The sequence below is a fragment of the Barbatula barbatula genome (assembly GCF_947034865.1).
Source record: "Barbatula barbatula genome assembly, chromosome: 3".
In the NCBI taxonomy this organism is placed as follows: Eukaryota; Metazoa; Chordata; class Actinopteri; order Cypriniformes; family Nemacheilidae; genus Barbatula; species Barbatula barbatula.
This window is the reverse complement of record NC_136764.1, coordinates 13,968,120-13,984,237: the sequence shown is the minus strand read 5'-3', so window position 1 is coordinate 13,984,237 and position 16,118 is coordinate 13,968,120. Positions and strand designations below refer to the sequence as shown.

Below are 16,118 nucleotides of genomic sequence, written 5' to 3'. Positions count from 1 at the left end.
AATTAATCAAAATATAAATTTTCTTTCATTTATTTAATTTAATTCATTCAAAATGGCAAAGCTACTAGATTCACTGAATGTATTGTACAGATGTCACAGTACAGCATTTGCACAATAAGCATAGTGTTAGTGTAACTTGCACTTCCAAGAAACAAAGATATCTTTAAAGAAAGGAATGTTACAGTTACCATTCAACAAATTCTGCAACATTAACACATAAACTCAACACATAAATAATGTTACCTTCATCCATACAGACAGTAGTAAATGTTTGGGTTTGTAACAGTTAAAGCCGCTCAGCTGCTGAAAAGAAACAGGACAATTTCATAGTGAGCACCTTACATTACACAAAGTCTATAGAATTATCGACACTAACCTAACATGTAGAGCATTGAGCTTTAGCATTAAAAAACACATGCAATAATATTGATAAGTATAATATGCCATCAATGAATACCTGTCCATACATAGCTTTAAAATTGAAATGAGGCCCTAAACTGTAGAAAGTCTTGTTTCAATGTGAACAACAAAGTCTATCTTCAGAGGAAATGTTAATGACCAGCAGTTTGTGATGACATGAGAGCAGTTGCTGGTGGCACATCAATCCAAATGCTGTGAAAAACTGTGCAAATAATGAAAACTTTTAGCATTTAGTAATTTTAGTAATTGTGTCATTCCTCTGGTCAATTCAACAGACATCTTGAGCTTTATACTGACATCTATTGATGTGGATGCAGTATTACACAAAATCATCAAGTTTATATAATTGTAGACATGTTTGAGAAAGTAATATTCAGTTCTTTAGATGTTTTTAATTTTCACTGTGAATGACTGAAAAGGTGGAGGATGCCTTTAAGATTTTCTAAGAATTCTGCTACACATTACAAGAATGAATATTTTATAACTAAATACGAATTGATGTGTAACATCTTTGAGTTGGCTTTTCGAATTTAAGAGCACAATTCGATCTGAAAGCAGAAGCGAAAAAACAACGTCAATTACAGATGATCACCAGCATTTTTCAAGGATACTAGTTACAAATATGGGATGCTGGTGTACTTTTATCTCCACCAGGATAGTTCTCCAAAATATAAAATGATTGTATCATTTAGTGTTCCTCATGTCATTCCAAACCTGTCTGACTTTTTGTTGCAGAGCATAAAATTACATATTTTGAAAAATGTTGGTAATGAAACAATATTGGCTGCCATTGATTTCCATTATATGGACACAAAACCACTGAGACATTTCTCAAAATATCTTCTTTTGGGTTTCACAGAGGAAAGAGTCATACAGGTTTTGCACATCATGATGATGAATAATAAACGATGACTGAAGTTTTATTTTTTGCTGAATTATGCCTTTAACTTTCTCAAGCAGCAAGCATGGTCATTAGGCTTCCCCAGCGACTATACGTTTTGCTGGTGAACAACATAGCTAAGCTAAACTAACCCCTAAACAAAGCTGGTGTAAGCTCGTCCTTTCAGTAGGGACTTTACTCAACACACAATTACTGGCCACAGCTGTCACGATCATCACTTTCATCTGTATTGGACTCATATCCAGATGCGATTCCAGACTCTCTGAATCCAGGTGTTTCCAATGCACTCAGAAATTGAATGCCTGGAGGAGAGCAATCGCCCGACTGTTCTTCATCATGACCCTGTCCAGAGTCCCTGTCCTGCTCCGTTTTCTTCTTCTCCTTGTCTGGAGGTTCCGTGAAGAAACAAAAACCCTCCAGCCCAATCAGGCTGGCCGAGAGAGGAAAGCCCCTGCTAGGGGGTGGTGTAGGGTTGGGACTGAGGTCACGTGGTACAGCTGGCATGTTGGTACGAAGGGCGATTTCCAGAAGGCTGTCTTGGGATCCCACTTTAGGGAGGAATTACACATAATGGCATAGTTAATCGCAAAATCTGTTTCTATCAAATAATTTTGTGTCATAACTGCTCTTACATTGTCAAATCGATTTATTGGGATAAGTTCACTTTTAAATAAGGGTTGGTGTTTATATAAAATATGTGTTTGCCATGTATATTTTATATGTATATAAATGCACATGCATACATGTATAGCAAATATTTACATTTTAAAATATATACATTTATATTTAAATATAATTTATATTTTGTATAAATACATATTTCATATATTTCCTATATTTATATACTATTGTGTATTTATAATATACATCCGTAATAAATATACACGCCACACAAACATTTATTTTATAAACCTTATTAATGGATTTGATAGTCACATAATAAAATTAATTAACACATAAAATAAAGAAGCAGTTAAATGTATTTATTTCTTATTCATAATTATTCTGTATTTTTAATGATTCTGTATGCATTATTAATGCGTATGCGCATATTAAAAAGTAAATAGAGCAAAACATTACAAATAGAAAAACTCCCAAGAGAAAACCCCTTGTTGATCAATTACAAATTAAGTATCAACATAAAAGCCACTTAAAAGTATTTGTGAGCTACCTGAAGATTCCCGCCCTCTAATAAATACTGATGTGAGCGAAAGTGACTCACAGGGTGACCGTTTATGTGCTTGAGTACGTAGCTCCAGCTCCTGGACGTGTTTGACCAGCAGAGAGAGATGCTGCAGGAGTTCAGTGTTCTGCTGAAGAAGCTGCTGGACTCTGGTCTGAGCCTCCGTCCTGGCGCTGGTCTCCACCGACAGCTGCTGCTGAAGCAGACTAACCTGAACAACATCAACAACCATACATCTCTGAGTGTGTCACTCAACAAGGTGACAGTCATTTAAGCTACATGTAAATGCATAGAACATCTCACCTGTGCGGAGGCGGCCTGGCTCCTCTGTTCCTGCTGCTGTAACTGTCTCTGGAAAAGCTGAACCTGATGGTTCACCGCCAGAGGGTGAGAGAGTGTCTCCATCACCAGAATTGGGTCTTCACACACCTGTGTGGAGATTCATGCTGTTTGCTTGGTTTAACAAAGTATTTGTCAACAATCCATATACTCAGTTAACTTAAAGTTCTAACTATTTGTGCAAATTAAAGTGATAAATTATATCATCATTTACTAACCCTCTTGTCATTTCAAACCTGTATGACTTTCTTTCTTCCGCAGAACACAAAAGAAGGTATTTTGAATAATGTTGTTAACTGGCCCCCATTCACTTGCATTGGTTTTGTGGCCATACAATAGAAGTAAATGGGGGCCAGTGCTCTTCGGTTACCAATTTTCTTCAGAATGTCTTCTTTTGTGTTCTGCAGAAGAAAGAAAGTCATAAAGGTTTGAAATGACAAGAGGATGAGTAATGATGACAGAATTTTCATTTTAGGGTGAACTATCACTTTAAGATCAGAATAGTGTACTTAGAAAGTAAGCAAGGTCAGTTTTGATTGAGTAGTACAGTTTTGACAAACACAACTTGTTCACAAACTGGATTGATCTACAATCAAAATATCGCAACTGTCCAACCCAAAGGAACTTTTAAGAAGTTAAAAACACTGGCTGTACTGTTTGTTTACATATATTCTTGCCAAATGCGAGATAATATTTGATTAGTGCTCCACATAACCAATATCAAAGAACCTTAAAGTACATCATACGAAATACATTAAAGCTCTATCTTCTCTGATAACACAAACCCCAGTGATCCAATATGTATCATATTCAGCTTTTACATATTTTCAACTTATTCATTGGAGTCAAGGAAAAGCTCTCAAAGTGTCTTCTTGAATGTACTGTATTATTTATTAAGTCATATCATAGCTGGCAGAACACTGTAATTACTATAAATGTGAACATACTGTAGAAAATTGCAAAGCAATATTTAAAAACAACTGGTTGAAATTACACATCTTTAAACGCTACTTTTGATCATGGCCCATTTTCTGACCTATCAAACCATGTGGGATATGTAAAACTGTAACATCTATAAATAACAGAGAGGGACTAACATCCCTTTATTGTGCACAATTTATGCTATATCTGAATCTCAATAAACTCATTAATTCATTAAGTTTGAGGGTTAGTTAGCTGATAACCTCAACTTTCGCTTCCAAAAACGGAGACAACTTTCAGGGTATGTGAGTAACCATAGCAACTTACTCTCTGAAGAATACCTGCTCCGTAGCAGATTATGTTCCAGGGTTAGTTATTTTCAAGGAAATGTTACTAAGCTTCAGCGGTTGTCTGCGCAGGTGTGCGTGTTTGATGAGCGTCAAGTGGGAATGGAAGCACATATTTTGTATTGTATTATAATAATATTGATTAATATTGAATCCTTTAAAGAAGTTAATTTGACTGTGCACAACTTATGTTATATCTGAATCTCAGTATACTCATTAATACTTTCCCTCAATTAGCATTGAATCATAAATATTTGACTGACATAACCTACAATCTAATGTGAAAGTCTATAAGACAATTTGAACCTTCTCAGTGTGTGCTGGCTAAGCTTTATATTGTAATATCAGGTAGAGGACTTTACCTTTTCATTTGTCTCCAGGCAAACAGAGTTCTCAGAGCTGCTGCTGGAAGCTGATGTCTCTTCTTTGGTTCTCTCCTCTTCTCCATTAATCAGCCATGCTGCCGAAACACATTCATTAAAGGTAAGGGTCACACATCATACACAAACTGAAAACATCACAGCTTTATATACAGTCAACACCTGTCAACTATCATATTCCCTGACTACATGTCCAGTAGACTCAGAATAAGTTTGTTTTTGCAGTGATGCCATGTATTGTATTATATTCATCTCTGTATGTGTTTTGTATAATAAATATTTTGTTAAATGCAAAACTGCTTCGAAACAATACAACACTAGAAAAGTGCTATGTAAATAAACACAACAAAACACATAAAGATTATTTAGATAGATCCATATACAGTATACATTTAGATGTCTAGAACAATACCTTCACACATCATTTTTATACACCACATAACTACTGTACAAACATATACATTAAATAGATGTGCCATGCAAGAGAGAGATTTTAAAGGAATACTTCAGCTAAGAAACAAAATTACCCCATGTTTTATTCACCCTCAAGTCATCCGGACTGAATATATGACTTTCTTCTTGAAGAATAATGCAGTCGAAGTTATTATACCAGGTATCATTTTACTTACAAGCGGTAGAATGGGAGTGAATGGGGGGCATCAAAGAACTGCTCGATGCGACGCTTAACAAAGGTCTTCTGAAGCGATCGAGGTGTTTGTTTAAGATAAATATCCATACTGAGAGCGCTATTAACGTTAATGTCTAACTGTTGTTAGACATTTTGTTTCTTGGCTGAAGCATCCCTCTAATAAGATCATGGTCTCCCATTGCTAATAAAAAAACAAGAAACGAGCTTCATTTCTGAAGTAATGAAAAGTGAGCTGAGGTCACTCAATGTCTCTCACCGTCAGCATTGTCTAGACTTTGTTTATGGCACACTTCAAATGCTTGGCCCACTGTTCGCACTATCTTCATGGCTTGGCTCTAAGATAAAGTAAGCAAACCTTATTTACATTACTTATTTACAAACCGACATTTATTAATCTTTATTAAGTCTTTACTTTGCTAAAACAGAGGAATTCATTCACATTAGAGAGAGAGAGAAAGTGAGAAAAGCATAAAGAAGATATTGACAGAGAAAGAAAAAGAGAACAAAACATTCATGAGTCAATTCCACATTATACAGCCTGTCAATGTGATGGATTAGTTCATTTCAGACAGGCCTTGATGCTACCAAAAAATTCACACCAAAGTGACGAGCTCAGAGCTACCAGATTCCTTTGCTAAAAAGTGGGATTAGATATTACAGAATAGAGCATGGCACTAGCAATACCAAGGCCATGGGTAAGATCTCAGGGGATTGCACATAGTCAGAAACAAATATGTAATACAATGCAATGTAAGTCGCTTTGGATAAAACAGTTTGCCAAATGCATAAATGTTTACCTTTTTCTTTGATTTGAAGACATTGCAGCGGAACACGTTGCTTTTTTTGTCTCTCGCTATATAACTAAATATCTTCAGGTCTTGTGAGTCGTGTGAGACATAGAATATTCTGAAAAGAAAAATGGCAACAATGACAGACCTCAAAACTGTTTCATTGCCATGGCAACAACATGGCTAACTTGCTCATGAACTCCGTTCAGTATTTTCATTACAGAAGAACATTACATGGTATCCAAAGATGATTAGAAAGCACTGTGAAGTTGTACATTTAATACTTATACAATATCATTATAGTTTTGGAATATAACAATAAAGGTTTTTGGTGCACATAATATTATGATGCCACATCCTTTTTTATGATTGCAGTGTATTATTTTTTTTAAATACAATAAGTCTCCTGATCAACACTAATGATATTACCGCTAAACATTATATGAACAGCAGACTAGTTGTTGCTATGGGGATTTTGAAGATATCACACATACTGTTCCAGCATGAATCAAGCACATCGATAAAGGTCATCACACCCCAGGAGACCACATCACTCCAGTGATGAGCGAAATGATTCCTCCAGAACTCTCCATGTACAACAGCAACTGGTCTTAATAACATGTCATTAAATTACCTGAAAATGGGGTCCTGAGCCAGTGTCATTTGGCTGTCATCCCAACTGTATCCATATTTCTAAGTGAAATATTAAGCCCAACAATTGAATTACAATATGTTACCATAGTTACCACAGTAATACCATCCAGGCGCTTTGAAAATGAAAATGCTACCTTTTTCCTTCTCCGCAAAACCACTCTGACACCATCCACTGACACCACGAGGTAGACCTTCTTTTTCTTGATATTCTTAACCTTGAACTCGTACTGCAAATAATATGTAAAAAATCAAATTCACACAGAATATTGGTCGACCACTATACTGAACAGCGGGGAATTACAGAATATCTTGGTTAAAGTGATAGTTCACCCCAAAAATAAACATTCTGTCATCCTTTAATCACCTTCTTGTAATTTAAACCTTTAAGATTTTCTTTCTTCCGCAGAACACAAAAGGAGATATTTTGAAGAATGTTGTAAACTGGACCCCATTCACATTGGTCCAGTGCTGTTCGGTTACCAACATTCTTCAAAATATCTTCTTTTGTGTTCTGCGGAAGAAAGAAAATCCATGATCCGTGATCCATGAAATAAATAACAAGAAAAAGACACTCAAGGCATATTATATTAATATATGTGTATTGGACAACATATCTCAAATTAAACTAATTGTCAACTTCATCGTTGATAGGATCAGATATCATCCACAAAAAAAGATGATGCTTTTGAATGACTTGATAGCTCTGTCAGATCTTGGGCCCAGAGGAGCAATCAAAGAAATAAACAGGAACTCCACAGGGGTGGGATTAGAGGCGATGCACCAGGCATACTCAAGTGCAGCTGAAAAAACTGCAAAACCACTTTCATCTGAAGCTATGATTAACGCTACCATTAACCGTCAGTGCAGATTGAGCCAAGGAGTGTGTTTCTTCTACTGTTGTCAGTTCTAACCAAAAAAGATATTGCAATAGAGGGTAACGTTAACATAATCATTTTAGCCAAACCCTGCTGCTGCTGCCAACACACTGCTGCAATATCATTGCCATAAATACAGCCACACAGGAACTCTATGAAAAACAATGATGAGGTCCATATCGTGAGGAAAAAAATACTTTCACCACTCGGCAACCATGGCTTTCATGAGATATCAATTGTCAACACAACAATATCAACAATATGTTTTATGGTTCATTAATGGCTGGAATACACTACACTTTTAAAATCTGAACAGATTTTTTTAAGCTAGACACCAAACACTTACAGACTCTTTGAAAGTTTCAGATAGAAACACACTAACTGAATAAAGTCTGCAGAATGGCACAGCAAAGTCCAGAATCGGAGAAAAAGCCTTGTAGTGTATTTTAGCAGACTTTATTTCATTTAAACTCTAAAACCGTATGTAAGGCAATATTGTCCTATAAGGGGCAACTTCATTTAAACCTTTCGCCCTCAAACCATTTGAAATGATGTCTTAATATGAGTCACTGTTTGAAGAGAAGTTATGGTTATAGGATTTGGGTATAAATAAATTCACTCAGTCACAGACGTCCGCCAGTGCCACCAACTTCACTGGGACTCTTTTAACAATTCAACGTTCCATGCAGTCAATTTGCCTTTGAGAAAACAAATGTCACATGGTTCACCACAACTCACTATAGCTACTAAACACAGTTACTGCTGAGAAACTCACTGCACAATATTGATTTTAATGTCTACCAAAGCATCTGAGGTGCTGCAATAACACTCATTATTTTACAATGAAAAGAAATCCATATACACTAATATACTAATTCTTAAATAGACTAAATCTTAAAAAAACTGATAATTATTTTACTACATAAGATCTGTTTCATACAGTTTTCAAAACGTCATTAACTGTGAATCCTTATGAAGGTCATCTTGCTGGAACTGTATCAAACCTTACCCGTATTTGTCTCATAGCTGCCAGGATCTCCATCCTGCTTTTAGGTCGAACGATATCAAGATTTCCGATGAACTGCAGCAGGGGAAAACAGAAAAAGTAACATATGCTCAAATAAAAAAGTTAAAGAAAAAGTCAATACAAATTGCATTCACGCAACAGGTGCGGTCCACGGACATGTATGTTGATAATACTGTAAATTATAGTGTGCGTGTTACACCTAATATAAATCAATACAATTATATTCACAAAATAAACACATTTTGGGTCTATTCATAAGCCAGCACACAACGTGACGTGCACTGTAATGTAACGTGTGAGCCTCGTAATAAATATTGTTGTGATTTATAAGTACGCACCTTAACCTCGAATGAGAGTCCATGCTGAAATTGTCCTTCATTATCAGCAGGTATCCTCGGGTCTATCGAGTCATCTACTAAATTATATTTACTCTTCTCAAGCATTGTTATATGAATGCAAATCGACTTCTTTATTTATTCAAAACATGCTTATGCTTCCTGACGGCACAGCTTTCCGAAGGTTTCAATAAAGAGATGACCGCAGAGATCTTCCTTCATCGGGGATTTCATTATCATTTATAGTAGCCTAAACATGACCATGTCTTCTTCATAGCTGAGAAGGTCCGGCGGCACCGATGCGCAGCTGCCTGTTAGCATGCAAGGTCTGGACTTCCAGCATCAGCATCAGTCCTGCATGATGATAAATAATCCACTTGTCTCTATTGGTGCAGACGATCCTCGTTCTGTATGCACACGTCCTGCTATGGCGAAGGCTTGCCTATTAATATTCATGAGACGAGCCGTGGCCATTCGGAGATTATGAAGCAACATTTGAAAAATATATAAAAATGAATAAACGTTTGCTATACAGAAGGAAGCTTTCCACGCATTGTTTGAGACATGAAATCTACAGCTTAAAATGATATCAGCCTGGCGCTGCATTGCCCTTTTAACCACGAGATGTCAGCATTTCACAAGTAGTTCACTTCAACTGACAGAGAGGATTTACACAAACCAGATGCTACTATGTTTAAGGGTTGCCTATGAACATGAATGAACGTTTGCTATACAGAAGGGAGGTTTCCACGCACGTCTGATGACATCAGTCATATTAATAGGCAACCCTTAAACATAGTAGGATCTGGTTTGTGTAAATCCTATGTCAGTTGGAGTGAACTACTTATGAAATGCTGACAACTGGTGGTTAAAAAGGGGAATGCAGCGCCAGGTTCATGTATGTGGCTGATGTCATTTTTAGCCATACATTTCATGTCTCAAACAATCTATTGGGATGCATCTAGTTTTCATCACACAGTTATTATTACAGTACCAACTGACTGTAATTCGGACTAGGTAAGATGTCCATTTCTATTACAGTCTGTCTTCTAGATTTGAGCTGGACAGCTATAAAATATGAAATTCAGACTAAGATTGCTTTCAATGTTTTTATTTCTGCAAATCATGTCAGTATCTTCATGGGAGACATGGGAGACATTTACGCTGATGTAGGTCTAATAAAAAACACAATACACAACTCTTACAGTTCATAGGTCTTCCCTTCGTTGCACCTACTGCACAGGAGTTTATACCTTAAACAAAATCTAGGTAAATAGACTGCAAACAACAACAAAAACTAGTTTTCGAACCGAGCAGAGCTGTGATTGTTCCAGATGTTTGATATGTTGTGGATGCACGAAGGAATAATCCGGCAGTAAATAACGCAAATATTTTAAAATATCTACTTCGCAAGGGCATTGTTTCCCATACAGTATATGTGCAAAAGAGCATTGCTAGCATCAGGTGTCACAGGACTTTACAACGCATGCGCAACTAGCTGAAATATAGTATAATTCATTTTGCATTTTACAGTCAAGGGGGGCATAATACATAGGAAAATAGAACAAGATAAAAAACACTTTTGCAGCATTAACATTGTATTAATTTTAGGTATTGTATATTGTAGTATTTCTTCCTTTGACTTTGACTAAAATGTACACATATGGATGCCAAATTAAGCTAGAAATGTATTTATAATAATTCATAATAATAGGTAACAGAGTGAACTCGACCAAGAATAGGGGGATGTTTGAGCCGGATGGCCACCGGCTTAACCACCTCGGTAATGAGGTATGGCCCAATAAACCTGGGAGCCAGCTTATGAGAACTGTGAGATGTCAGACGGTGGAGTCTCCATTCGAGATCCTGGTTGGCTCGCTCACATTGCCCATTGGTCTGGGGTGGAAACCTGAAGACAGACTCGCAGAGGCCCCGATCTGTCTACACAACTCTTTCCAGAACCAGGAGGTAAACTGAGGACCCCTATCAGAAACGACATCGACCAGCAAGAGTGTAATTGTGGCTGTGACAAAGACTCAGACTCAGACTCAGGTAATGCAATTACGAAGACTTGGCAGTCAGAGCAGGCAATATCATGCAACAGTCTGACACAAGACCAGAGAACATGGGGGATTAAATAATGAAACCTAAAAAACGGGAAGTGGCTGGAGGTGAGAGGATAATGAGATAACAGGGGCGCTAATGGCCTGAGAATAAACTACAGGTGAAAGAGTGATGGGGGATGAGAAACCGGAGAGAAGGAAAGTCTGACTGGGAGACACCAGGCGGGGTGAATAATCTTAGAGAGCGTGATGGTTTGTAGTGTGATAGAAGCTCTGTTAGGTAGGTAGGGGCTAAACTGTTTAAATGAACTTTAAAGTCAATAGGATACTTAATGGGTAGCCAGTGAAGGGTTGATAACATTGGGGTTATGTGATCGTATTTTTTGGACCTGGTTTGAACTCTGGCAGCTGCATTCTGAACTAACTGTAGTTTGTTTATTGATGATGCAGGACAGCCCCATAGTTGTGCATTGCAGTAGTTAAGTCTTGAGGTCACAAATGCATGAATAAGCTTCTCTGCGTCAGCAACACATAGAATATTTCTTAATTTGGCAACATTTCTAAGGTGGAAAAAGGCTGTTTTGGTACCTATGGTGATTTCGAAATGACAGGTTGCTGTCTAATTTAACGCCTAGATCTTTTATTGTATTTGTTTGAGTAACAGTACATCCTTCAATTTGCAGGTTATAATCCGAAATATTCTGTTTATTTGTCTTTGGTCCGATAAGTAATATTTCTGTTTTATTACAATTTAAAAGAAGGAAATTACAAGTCATCCAATGTTTTATATCTTCGATGCACTCTGCTAATTTGAATAGCTGAGAGGAATCATCTGGTCTTGATGAGATATATAGCTGAGTATCATCTGCATAGCAGTGGAAGCTAATTCCATGTTTTTTAATAATGTTTCCAAGGGGCAGCATGTATATGGACAATAGCAAGGGTCCTAAAACCGATCCATATAGCTTCTGTGCAAGTTCTGCCGGTAAGACTCAATCTCGCATCAACCACTACCAATCAACACCTAACCAATCACCTCCCAACATGGAACAAAAAAGATCGCCACTTACCCCTTTCTACGTCCGCAGTCGAAGCAACAGTGAAAACGTTCAGCAAAGGGTCTACACTTCATGCATGAACACCATGTAAAACACAATTACCAAATCTATCTTTTTTTTCCCAATGTGTAACTATCAGTTACAGTTGTGGTGCAAAATATGTTCTGTTGCCTACCATGACTAACATCCTTATTGTTGCTGGTTTGATTTTTCATGTGGCTTTGTCGTGGCTGCCACCATTTTTAGAGACAAATATGGCCATAATGTTCTTTTTCTGTTCTTTTGGCTCAGGGTCTAACACTTGAGGTTTTGAGAGATTTGCGTCATCTTCCTGAACTTGGTTGTGATGTGACTATAAATACATACACACAATAATACAGCTAATGTGTGTGGTGCTTAGAACGCACTGTGCCTATTGACTTTTTATTCTATTACTTTCGGGGAGCCCAAAAACGTGTTGTTTCACAATTGCTATGAATTTGACCTCAGATCTGATTCATGCCACTTTCAGGTCAAAAACTGCCTCATTCTGAGCCCAAATAAGAGATAAAAGAGACAGGGAAAATGGGGAGACAAACACATGGTACGTGGTCTATCATTTTAACAGATTTTTTCAAATGTTGTATTTTGTAAAAGCAGCTAAATGAAGCCAATCAGTGGTTATTGTTTCATCTCCAATCAGATTAGATTAGATTAGATTATATTCAACTTTATTGTCATTACACAGATACAAGTACAGTGTAACGAAATGTAGTTTAGGTCTAACCAGAAGTGCAGTTAGCAAGTGCAGGATATACAGTTAGAATAAATACAGAATACAATATGAGAGAATATAATACAGTGGGCATGGACTATAAAAATATTTAGCAGTAGGTATGTTCTATGAAAGTAGGTATATACTATGAACAATATATACAGATGGCTATATACTATGAACATTAATGTACAGGTGGATATGAACAGATAATAATTTAGACTAAAATAGTGCAAGTGACTTAGGTATGCATAAATTATTGACATTGGCTATTAAAGTTGCAGTGCAATAGGTGAGTTAATGCAGTTGTTGAAGTTACAGTGCAGTGGATGAGTTAATGCAGTTATTAAAGTTACGGTGGAGTATACGAGTTAATGCAGTTAATAGGTTGCAGTCCAGAAGATGAGTTAATGCAGTTTATAGGTTACAGAGCAGTAGATTAGTTAATGCATTTATTGAAGTTACCGTGCAATAGATGAGTAGATGCAGTTAATAAGAGTTACCGTGCAGTAGATTAGTTAATGCAGTTATTGAAGTTACAGTGCAATTGATGAGTAGATGCAGTTAATAAGAGTTACCGTGCAGTAGATTAGTTAATGCAGTTATTGAAGTTACAGTGCAGTTACAGCAATCAATTCAAAACTTACATTTGAAAATAAATCAAAATAAAATGTATTCATTTTAATTCCAAAGCAACATACAAGCGTGTTTAGCAACCATAAAATGGTTCAGAAACTTCCTGGTTTTAATCCCAAAATGTGTTCCAGAATAAACGCTATTTACAGTAAGGGTGGAAAGAAAATACAAGCTAATTTCTTAGAATTCTGTTCCCTTTCTTTTGTTCCTCTGTTGTGTCTGCATGCACAACATCAGCCTCCATAAATAGCCGTGAGGAATGATTAATACATGCCGACAGGTGAGTGTAGGATGCCACTTTAATCATCAGCAGTGAACGAAGGCGCCAGTATTTACAGCAAATAGAGAAGTCAGTCTGACGTCATTGCTGGTTATTTCATCAACACTACAATACAATGACTGGAGTGCTAAAATAGCTCACCGCATATACTTGTCAACTTTAGAACAAGAAGGAAATTGCACTCATTGTAAGAGAGATGCCCAGGAAACATTTAGTGTGGACTCACCGTCTAGAAATGTGTGCCGTCTATGTTATAGAAACCATAGTTACATTGTACCGTATGTGGTAACGAGGAACCCTTCAATGATCAACACCATATTTAGCAATGAACCCTAAATGACGGAGTATTTTTATATCTTTGACCCAACTCTGGGTTACGTTTTTTATAGTGTATGTTCCCTTTCAGTTGGTCTCTCAACGTTGTGTTGAGAGACAGACTGGTGATTGATCTTGAGAACCTATCATCTCCGAGAGGAATTTTAAAACGGCAATGGGATTGGCGAATGGCTCACGCATGCCAGTCTCCGCCCCGTACATACGGGTATAAGAGGAAGATGGCGGTGGCCGCTTTGGCGAGGTCGACCGCTTCGGCGAGCAGCGGGGGTGATTTGGGCGTACCTATGGATGTTGCTCCATCAGCATCAGCTTCGCAGACCACCCATACCTCTGCACGCTCACCTGACTCGTCCCCGATGGGCGGCGGTAGACCATCCCATAACAGGCATACCTCACAGAGGGACGAGGACGATAAGGTTTTTCAGTCTGAAACCCTGAAGGACCTGAATGATGGGAAGTCCGACCCAACTCGCATGAGCCAGTTATGCACTGCGACTCCGCACTCCTGCGACGAAGGCCATGGCACGTGCCTTGGGTCAGTCAATGTCCACTATGGTGTTCCAAGAGAGGCATCAGTGGCTCAACCTTGTGCAGATGGAAGACACTTAAAAGGCCTGCCTTCTGAATGCACCCATCTCGCAGGCTGGGCTGTTTAGTGATACCGTGGAGGACGGCAGTTCTCTGCGGTCTAGAAGCAGTCTCTGCAGTCTCTGCACTATTAACAAGTGTGATTGTCAGAAACCAGTGTCATTTCAGTGTTTATGTGTGAAAAATTCCTTTTAATTACTACAAGTTCATTACAGTATGTACTTCTGATTTTTTTATTTTTTTATTTTTCCTGCTTTGGGAAAAGGTACATCAACACCACCTTCATCTTTTTCTGGAACATTTGGGATTTCCTATATAAGAATAACATCATTACCAATACCATCAATTTAATTATTAGCAGTCCCAGAAATACTCAAATCATTTAAGAGATCAAATCAAATAGATGTGACTTACTTTACCCTTGCTGCTATCCTGAGCAAGCCTGGTCACAAGCAAAAGTTTTTGAACAAATCTGAACCACGTAATATTCTGTCAACAATCGATAACTCCTCTGCCTCCGCTATCTCCGACACGAATCCTAAACTCTGATTAATACAACTAATAAAACAATTTAATTAACGTTCAATCTAATTTAGCGCCCGCAGTTTAAAATGTATGACGAAGACGAGCAGGAAGGCGGGATCTCGCTGATGAGTTAATCCAATCATAGCCCGTTGGAGGCATTGCCTCCTCTCACGTGACTTTTCTCCATTCTTTTCAATTACCCCCACTCAAACTCACAGCAGGCTTTAGCGGGTATATGTAAAGTCAATGAGCTTAGAGGAGGCAAGAGAAACTCTGACTCCCTTTGGAATTCTTTTGAGCGGGGTCGCTGTTTCACACTGTAATACACGCTGATTTATCTCATATTTAGCTAAATACGTTATATCCGCTGTCCTAATCTATTTCTGAACTGTTAATACTATTCTCATTTGATTATTTTCGAGGGGGAGGGGAGGCACTGCCTCCCTTGCCTCCTCGGAGGAAACGCCCCTGCTTCAGAGTCGGGTTCCTTGGACGGCATGGCACACGGGCACCAGGCGGATTACAGTTACATCTCAGCCTTGTGGTAAGGTGTGGCCTCCATAACACACTCTTCAACAAGGAGAGGAGTGTTTCCCGAGTATTACGGCTCCGGACAGCGCCTCGCTACTAGAGGTGAACGCCACTGTCCGTGATGACCCGTCACTACAGGCTACTTAGTATGACCAATACTGATTCCACTGGAAGATTACGTCTCACAGTAGCGTTCACTTTTGACACGCTAGTCTAGTCATTGTTGCTCCACTTGAGGTTGTGATAAGGTTCAGCCCGAGTCGTGTAAAAACCCCTGTCTGTCTCTCAACACAACGTTTTTTGTGATAGACACCCTTAAGGACTTTTACAGAGTTGTGGTCTACAGAGCATTTAGCTATTTGAAAACATTGGTTAAAGCACAAAAAAACTACGGATAAAAGAGCAAAAGGAGTATAAGTATAAATGCTTTGCATAAATTTATCAAATAACAAATCTGGTCTAGGAACTTATGATGAAACAAAATGAACCATGAAGTACCTTTTAAAAGTTTCGCAATTTTTTATAAAG

General features: G+C 37.9%; 1 protein-coding gene across 1 annotated transcript; it reads right to left on the bottom strand.

The window, feature by feature from the left end:
- Positions 1-35: 35 nt before the first annotated feature.
- On the bottom strand, positions 36-9,204 carry nos1apb (nitric oxide synthase 1 (neuronal) adaptor protein b). The gene is made up of 10 exons (XM_079453742.1): positions 8,823-9,204; positions 8,467-8,538; positions 6,717-6,809; positions 6,563-6,621; positions 5,938-6,046; positions 5,397-5,475; positions 4,474-4,571; positions 2,808-2,933; positions 2,544-2,715; positions 36-1,869 (listed from the first exon to the last, which is right to left on the bottom strand). The coding sequence occupies exons 1-10, from the start codon at positions 8,925-8,927 to the stop codon at positions 1,511-1,513; spliced, it is 1,272 nt and encodes a 423-aa protein (XP_079309868.1). The 5' UTR covers positions 8,928-9,204; the 3' UTR covers positions 36-1,510.
- Between the last annotated feature and the right edge of the window lie 6,914 nt (positions 9,205-16,118).